Here is a 9709-nt window from a genome sequence, read left to right on the forward strand (position 1 = left end):
GGTCAATAATGTCATTTTTGGGTACAGAAAAATTTTTGGAGGTGTAGGGAGAAGCCCCTACGATTATACACATTATAAAAAATTTGTTTCAGAAACAAAAGTTTTCAAAAATTCAACCTCCTAAGCCCAGCCCGAAAATTCTATATTCAAAATTAAATTTTCATACTGAACCTGGCCCATCAGTTTTTTCCTATGATTGATTGATGATACTCGATGGAACGGAATAAAATGCAATGAAATGATGAAAAATAAATTAACTAACTATTATTTAAAACATTTGAATAAATGATATATAAAAAAAGGTTACAATCTAATAAATTAAAGTCCTTTGTCAGAATGTTGGTTAAGCAAACTTTTAGGTCAGTGAAACAAAGTAAAAGGTGTTACATTGTTTTGTATAAAACATTCTTATTTTCTTCCTTCATCAGATTTAACTCGGATTCAAATAATTTTTTAATAACTAAGACGCAATCGTCCCATAAGAACTAAAACGCAGTTTTTCTGAGGTATAATTGCGTACAGTGCGAGTGTTATTTTGTTTATGAATGATGACTTTATTATTGGACTAGCAGATGAGAAATTATGGCCAAGCATCAAAAAGGTTTAATTAAGGGAATTTCTTCCTCACCCCATGATCTTTTCATATGTTTACATGAGGAGTTATAAAAGTTTAAATTATATATAATTAAGATTTTCAAATTGTGAAAATATGGAACATATTGTAGATTGCTCAATCTGAATTATATTTTTTAATTTAACAATGCATATCACCATGTGTAATATAGAAATGCATTATGGATTGTGTTATTTCAAATTATATTTCAAAATACTTAATTTTAAAATGTATTTTTAGATTCAAAAATATATTTTGAATTATAAAACACAATGCTAATATAAGATGTTTAAGTTTATATATATATGGTATCGTTTTTATTCAATGGTGCTATGATACTTTTATTTAGTATAAATACAAAATACAGGAATATATTTTTTAGGTGGCATAAGATGCAGGTTATGTTATATTTTCAAAATATATGAACTTTTTACGTTTTAAAATTATTTCAGTTTTTTTTTTCTTTGTAGATTGCCGGCATATTTGCCAAACCCGTGAGGGTGGGCGTGGGCTTGCTAAAAACAAGTTTGCTTAAAGTGTGGACTTTGCAAACCAAGTTTCACATATTGTTTTGCTTGATGCACCCCCTTAATTGCTACATGCATCTCCACAGTTTAAGCGAAAAGTAAAAAGTGCCCTTGATAGGTTGAAGTTTATACATGTCAAAAGTTTGACGTTTTTCAAAATATAAGCATAGGAGTACTAAAGAAACTATCTAAAGAGTTGTATCATCCCTTCCTTGCACCAATCCAACTACAAGATTTACATATGTTTACATAGATTAGGTAATCATTACAAAAGAAAACAAGGCAAACAAGACACAGAGAAAATGGTAAGCTAATGTATAAAAAATGGTTAATCATTCAAAATACAATTACTTAAATCATACAAATTTAATCATCTTATTTCATACAAAGACCTAAAGTTATGACTCAATTATCTAAATACATGCATTAATTTTGGACCTTGGTAAGTTGTGCACTTGTAGTGACATCCAGTGCTCTAAAGCGCGATAGATAAAGAGTTATACTCTATCACACACAAGGTTAGCCCGTTAACGTCTTTGGTTAAGATAAAACCTCTAAACAGTATCTCATGCTCCTCTCACCACACACCTTAATATTCTCCACTTGAGAATTGAATAGTTATTAGAGCGTCATGATAACTTTGAACTGAATCCCCACATCAATGCATATACTAGTGTAGTTTACTACTAATTCTCCTTGAATTAGTCTCAACAATCTCAATTTCATACTACATACCAATCATTTCACAAACAGTTAGTCATAGAAATCACAAAGTCTCTACAAATGATCACTTAACAACTAAAACTACTCATTTTTGATCAATTCGCTCAACGAGACCATATCCTCGCTAGACAAAAAGTGCACAAATGTCCACTCCTCCAGCAATCAGATGGCTCGTCCAACGAGTGTATCATTAGGACCCTAGGAGAAAAATTCTTTAATAATTCACTTAGCAATGGTGTTTTTCGACCAACGAATACAAAGTCAATAAACTCTTTGACTTTAGATTCCTTAAGCGATTGGGTACTCGACCAGCGACTCCTAAGTTAATAAGCCCCTAACTTTATATTTGCTCAACGAGTCTATTCTCACTCAATGACTCCCAATTCATTGAGCCTCTGGCTTTGGATTCACTAAACGAACTATCCTTCGATTAGCGAGTCTACATAATTCAGCAGAACATGATTCTGCATAATTATGCCTTCCGAGCGAGCAAAGTCTAAGCAATTCAAGAACCTTCACAGATACCAAACACATGCCAAATTTGAATCAACCACAAACATGAGTACCAAAAACTCTCAACAACAAAACCAATCCAGGTGTTTTTTACATGTAACAACCTCAATTTTAAAACATCATGTTTCATACAATCATCTATCATTTCACATATCAACGCACCAACAATTCACAACATCATCATACAGTTTATCAATTCAATATTTTATAACTTTAAAACACTTAAATTAGTTTTCCTTACCTTATGACTCAAATCACTCAAGGAGTATTAAATCTTCCTTATAGCTATCAAGACCCATTACTCAACATAAAGACATACCATACATGACCAGGGAACATCATTACAACCACTAATCAACATATACTAATGAGGAAGACACATAAGCCACATGCGAGCCAAAATCATCACATGCACACAGATCAGCATCAAATCAAGGAAAAATGTGGAAAATCAACTTATTTAATTTAAAAAATTGATCGAACATGAGTGGAAAGTTTACCACATGGATCACCTAGTAGTCTCTGAATTTTCAAATAGATGAACTTATGAATGAAAAATCCAAAATTTAGAGAGAAAAGTAAGGGACCATAGAAAATGTTGTTAGAGAAATGATATGTTTATAAGTAATAATGAAACTCATTTTATTAATTTTCTATTATATTTTAATTTTTTAATATTAAAATAATATAATATTCGTTATTTTAAACACTGATTGGTCATCATTTTCTAGATTCTCACAAAATCAAATTATAGATGGTTAACTAATTTATTTTTATATCATTACAAAATTTCATTTTTATTTCTTCCACACAACTCAAAAGTCTAAGCATTCTCACTTATTAAAAAACAAAGTCATACATTCAAATATAATCTTAATCATTTAAGAAAAATGATATTATTTATGATTTGTCACTTAATCAATTTTTATGGATATCGAAGCTTCAAATATAATCTTAATCATTTAAGAAAAATGATATTATTTATGATTTGTCACTTAATCAATGGAGCTGCATTGCATGAAAATACATTTTAAATGTTTTTGGTTACAGTCATAAAAAATCAATACTTATTTCTTAACAAATCATCACTAAATAATACAATTCTTTTTAATGAATTCTGTGATGTAATATTTAATAGCAAGCTGATTTCATCACATATATTTATTATTCAAATTTGATTGCAAAATCAATAACTCTGTCAATAAAACATACTGACAAATTTAGAGTCGTGCAAATGTACAATTTTTTTATGCTACGAATTATAAAATCAAATTAAAAGTCTCGGTGTTATGAAATATATGCATGTAAATCCAGAACTAAAGTTAAAATAACATTATTTAACAAAATAACTATGTTAATTTTTATTAAAAAGTCTTTAATCTATTAGTTAAAAAAAGTCTCTAAACTTTTGTTTTTTCCAATGTCATTTTTAATTATAATTATGTACATAATTTATTGCTCTCTTGTTCCATTCGACCGCTCTATATTATAAATGCACATTTGTGTAAGACATAAAAATAACAAATTAAAGCAGAACATTTCAATATAAAAATTGAGAAAAATTTAAAACCGAGTTTTGATATAATTAACCACAAGATAAACAAAAGAAATTCTAAACTCCTCTACAAAATCTAAAAAGTTTATTTTTTTACCTATGGATTTAGTTTTTAATCACAATGCCAAACCCATAACTCCCACTTCATTCAACCAAATCCAATTAAGCAACTATAAGCAAAACAACAATAGTTTCTGAACTAAAAAACGTTGGAGCTGGAGCCATGAATAAATAAAAGAAGAAAGGGCAAAAACAATGCATGGAACCAAACCTCTTACGACCACGTCAAAGGTGTCGTCCTGTTTTGTAATTTATAGGTGTGATTGTTGTGAGAGAAATAGGTTTTGATTTTTTGAGGGTAAAGTATAGTGGAAGGCTGAATCAGAAACTTATCTTGTTAGTGCTGAGTGCTCTCTGTCACCCAACTGCGACCCACTCACATAAGTATAACACAATCAAACATTATTATAAACATTTTTATTTTATTTTATTTTTTATACAATACAAAGAGCCAGACACAGAACCAAAACGCGTTCAAACTATTAATGTGTTGAACTGCCATACCCAATACTCATTCTACTGTGGTCCCCACACTCTTTCTCTCTGTCCTAACATAATTATGCAATTATTTTATTATTTTTATTGTTATTATTTAGTTACATAGGTCTTAGAGTGGACTAAGTTTAACTGGAACAACATAAAATTAATGGAGCCAACAAGTGGATTGGGTCACTGTCCCCTTTTTAAAATTTTTTTCTTTTTCAGCAGTGATTATTTTCCACTTTCAATGCTATAAAATTGACTATTCTTTCCCTTAAATCATTCCCAGTAAAATGGAAATGGATTAAGTAGTAAAACTTTCAGAAAATAGAAGATATATAGAATGTGTTTGACAATTTTTATCTAACTTATAGCTTATTTAATTGATTGAAGTTAGTTTATCCCACGTTCAATAATATTTCAAGTAAAATTTTTATTTACTACTTTCTTTGATACTGTATCATTCGTTTTCTTTCACAAATCATATTTTTAATATCATAATATTTCTATTATTATAGTATTTGATATTCAAAATGAATATATAATTTGATGTCAGATAATTTCATTAAATGTAGTAATTCTGCAAGGTCCTTTAGTTCATATAAATGCTCAATGACAAGTGAATGTCATGACATGATAACACAGTTCATGAACTTTCAATTTAATTGCAATAATATAAATAATATAATTGTGCTGTACTTATACCTTGGCTAGAATTTAAATTTCTGCATGTGCAAAATTGAACACACTTTGTTGAGAAATATGAGAGGTTCTTTCACCAAAATAATCACTTAAAAGAATTATTAGCCCGAAATGGATGTCTACAAACCTTATTTATAACCTATGATGTTGAATATATCTATATTCTATTTGAACGTACTATTACAAATATTATTCTTTTAAAATTTTGCAAATTTATTTGATTTCAATTTTTTTTTCATTTTCATTTTCTTGTTCACTTGGAGATGAAAAACTTAACTGTTACTAGTGTTCCTGGATTATAATTTATAATCATTTGAATCACGAATATTATAATCAAAACTGTGGTTGATGATTACATTAACATATTTAAAATGATTAATAATCCGTAAAGATTAAAAACTTTAAAATTTGTAGACTGTTTTGAAAAAATTATCGTCTGATCTTCAATTCAACAATTCAACAATTCAACGTATTTTGAGTTCTTCGTTGTTTTATTTGAAAAGTAAAAAAATGATTAAAGAAAGAAGAAAGATGATAGTGGTCTAGCGCGTAAGTAGTGAAGAGAATCAGAACTCAAAAGGCACGTGAGAGCGGAATTGCCCGTTGAGTTTCGTGGAGGGGTAATGGTAATGGACAGTGGGGTCGATGTGAAGTTTGAGTTGCATTTGAGTGTCATTTGAAATTTCATTCACATGTGCATTTGCATTTGGGAAGATAGTGACATTAAGCAAACGCTGCTGGTGGGCCCCTGGCTTTAGCATTGAATAATTGACTTTGACCAAAGAGGGAGCGAGAGAGAAAGAGAAAGAGAAAGGAGAGAGAAGAAAGAGGAAGGAAGAAAAGTCACACTTTCCTCCCTTCTTCCTTTCCCTTCCCTAATAGCTGTTGCTGGTGTGCTGACAATAAAAGGCCTTCTCATACCCTTCTTTCTCCCTCATCTTTGCTCAATCGAGGTCTTCTCGATTTTCTTCTCTACAAACAACAACGCTCCCTTGCACCCAACATACACTTCTTCTACTCCTACTCCCTGTCTAATCCACTACTCAAAAGGGTATGTCTTTCTTCTCCTCGTTTCACTCATAAAACCTGTTTTTGTTTGATCTTTCGCTATGGGGTGGGTCTGAGGAGAATATGCTTCGTGGGTCTGCTTCTGGGTAGATCAAAGTTTCAAGCTTTGTCTTAGATGTTGCAAGTTTTTTTGTTTTTTTCCCTTTTAGTTTCTTTGTTTGTTTCCTGTTAGGGATCGGAAAAACAAGCAAGTTGTTGTCTCGGATAGTATCAGTTAAGGATCTAGGTTTTGTTATTTAATTGGCTTACCACGGTTTTTCGTGGGCCGTTAATATTTAGGGATTTGGAACCGCAGTTGTTGAAAAATCTTGTTTGTAGGTTGGTGGTTTGATTGTTTTCTTGTGCTGTGTGAAAGACAAATTTTTAATTGATAGGCTTATTGATTGAGGTTATGTTGTCTTCTGCAGAATTTAGGACATGTGTAGTGATTCAAAGAGTAAGCTTTCGTCGTCCCCGAGCCTCGTGATGGAGAACAATCTTCAGAAGCAGAATCTTGATGGTTTCTGCAACTTCTCGACTTTACTTGAACTGTCTGCTTGCGATGATTTCGAAGCTTTCAAAAGAGAAGTAGACGAGAAGGGCGTAGATGTCAACGAGTCTGGCTTTTGGTATGGGAGAAGGATTGGGTCAAAGAAGATGGGATCTGAAACCAGGACCCCCCTCATGATTGCTTCTTTGTTTGGGAGCACTAGGGTTCTCAAGTATATTCTCGAGGCAGGAACTGTTGATGTGAACAGGGCCTGTGGTTCTGATAGGGCCACTGCTCTTCATTGTGCTGCCTCCGGAGGCTCTGAATCTTCACCTGAGATCGTCAAGCTTTTGCTAGATGCCGGGGCTGATGCTGAATCCCTTGATGCTAGTGGAAACAAACCCGCTAATCTGATTGCTCCTGCCTTTGATTCTTCCTCCAAATCCCGGAGGAAGGCCATGGAGTTGCTCCTCCGGGGCGGCGGCGAAAGAGATGAAGTGGTGAGCCAGGAGATGGAGCTGCAGATGTTGGCCACTCCCTTCAAAGAAGGTGCTGAGAAAAAAGAAGGAAGTGATAAGAAAGAGTATCCCGTTGATATATCCTTGCCTGATATCAACAACGGTGTGTATGGATCAGACGAGTTTAGGATGTACAGTTTCAAGGTGAAGCCATGCTCAAGGGCTTACTCCCACGACTGGACCGAGTGTCCGTTTGTTCATCCCGGCGAGAACGCAAGGAGGAGAGACCCAAGGAAATACCCTTATAGCTGTGTTCCTTGCCCCGAATTCCGCAAAGGGACCTGCCAGAAAAGTGATTCCTGCGAGTATGCTCACGGTGTTTTCGAGTCCTGGCTCCACCCTGCCCAGTACAGAACAAGGCTATGCAAGGACGAGACTGGCTGCACCAGAAAAGTCTGCTTCTTTGCCCACAAACCTGAAGAGTTACGCCCTGTGTATGCTTCCACCGGCTCAGCCATGCCCTCACCAAAATCCTATTCAACCACTGCACTAGACATGACATCCATGAGTCCATTGGCTCTCAGTTCCACATCTTTGCCCATGCCAACTGTTTCAACCCCACCCATGTCTCCATTGGCAGCAGCTTCATCTCCAAAGAGTGGAAACTTGTGGCAGAACAAAATCAACCTCACTCCACCATCACTTCAGCTCCCAGGTAGCAGACTCAAGGCTGCTCTGAGTGCTAGGGATCTGGAGATGGAGATGGAACTTCTCGGTCTGGATAGTCCAGCACGCCAACAACAGCAGCAGCAGCAACAGTTGATAGAGGAGATTGCCAGAATCTCTTCACCGTCTTTCCGCAACAAGGAATTCAACAGGATCGCTGATTTGAATCCAACCAACCTTGATGATCTCTTAGCCTCTGCTGACCCTTCTGTGCTATCACAGCTACACGGACTTTCTGTGCAATCTTCAACACCTTCCCAAACTGGGCTTCAGATGCGCCAAAACATGAACCACCTTCGTGCGAGTTATCCATCCAACATCCCTTCCTCTCCTGTGAGGAAGCCCTCGGCTTTTGGGTTTGACTCATCAGCTGCTGTGGCAGCTGCAGTGATGAACTCCAGGTCCGCCGCCTTCGCCAAGCGAAGCCAAAGTTTCATCGATCGTGGCGCTGCAACCCACCATCTCGGCCTGTCCTCACCCTCCAACCCTTCCTGCAGGGTGTCCTCTACCCTCTCGGATTGGAGTTCCCCTACCGGGAAACTGGATTGGGGTGTGAACGGAGATGAGCTGAACAAGCTGAGGAAATCTGCTTCGTTCGGGTTCAGGAACAATGGGGTAACTGCTTCCCCCATGGCTCAGCATGAACATGTTGAGCCAGATGTTTCGTGGGTTCATTCGTTGGTTAAGGATGTTCCTTCTGAGAGGTCGGAGATGTTTGGTGGTGAGAAGCAACAGTATGATCTGCTGCCACCATGGGTGGAGCAGCTGTACATAGAGCAGGAGCAGATGGTGGCATGAGCAAGGGCTGCCATGGCAATGCTTCTGGCTTATTCTGCTGACAAGTTTATTTATTTATTTAATTATTTTATTTATTTGAACTGCCACTACTATCCAACATTACACAGTATAGTTAGTGATAGGACATGTTGCAAAGAACAAAGTTCAGGTTAATCCACAGATCTGAACGGAGTTCCAACTTCTAGACGAGGGAAGAAGAAGAAGACGACTTGGAAGAAACGTTGAAGAAACGATGCTGGATTTTTTATTGTATAATATAATTTATAATCTATTCCCCCTATTTCTCTACGGGGTGGATGATCATGTATTTTCTCTATCAAGTGGACCCAAACTATTTGTCATTGATTAAGTCGCGCAATTCTTATCCATTGTGAATTTTTTTATTGTTTATTCTTTCCGACATAAAATACTTGATTCCTTATAAACAATCATGTGTGAAATGAAAGAAAAATAGGTGGATGTGGGCGGCGGCAGCAATGAGCAGCTCAAGATTAGAACCATGAATGGTTCAAATTATTCAAAAATGAATATTCTTCTTATATAATTTAATTAATTGATGGAGCCTCTAGAAATTCATTCCTCTCCTTGTTAAAACTTGTTGACAAATTGTACAAGCTATTGAAAATTCAGTCAAAGATGATGGGGCTTTTTTCTTATCAAATGGGTAAAATAAAATAAAATTGTAAATTGACATTATATGTCTGTCCTGCAGATTGATTATCTTATCATTAATCCTGTTTCGGAAAGCTCTTTGCCGAAAATTCCGGAATTGAGAACTTGTCAATGGGTTATTTAATGATAAACTTTTATAAGTCTAGTAATTAACAACTGTAAAAATTTTGAAAAACAAATTTCAAGGGAAAATAGAGTGTTTGCCATTTTAATTGGTTGTAGCTGCTTCCTTTTCCGGAGCATTGGTTGAAACTTGGAATGCAACAGACAGAAAAAAGAAAGAAAAAAGAAAAACTAAATTTTTAGCTGAAAAATTCCTTCTCCATCTCATTCAGTTGCAGTTAT

General features: G+C 35.0%; 1 protein-coding gene across 1 annotated transcript; it reads left to right on the forward strand.

Annotated features, from left to right (window-relative positions):
• Positions 1 to 5962: 5962 nt before the first annotated feature.
• On the forward strand, positions 5963 to 9060 carry LOC114194571 (zinc finger CCCH domain-containing protein 29-like). The gene is made up of 2 exons (XM_028084897.1): positions 5963 to 6224; positions 6649 to 9060. The coding sequence occupies exon 2, from the start codon at positions 6659 to 6661 to the stop codon at positions 8690 to 8692; it is 2034 nt and encodes a 677-aa protein (XP_027940698.1). The 5' UTR covers positions 5963 to 6224; positions 6649 to 6658; the 3' UTR covers positions 8693 to 9060.
• The last annotated feature ends 649 nt before the right edge of the window (positions 9061 to 9709 follow it).

The sequence above is a fragment of the Vigna unguiculata genome, chromosome 8, assembly GCF_004118075.2.
Source record: "Vigna unguiculata cultivar IT97K-499-35 chromosome 8, ASM411807v1, whole genome shotgun sequence".
NCBI lineage: Eukaryota > Viridiplantae > Streptophyta > Magnoliopsida > Fabales > Fabaceae > Vigna > Vigna unguiculata.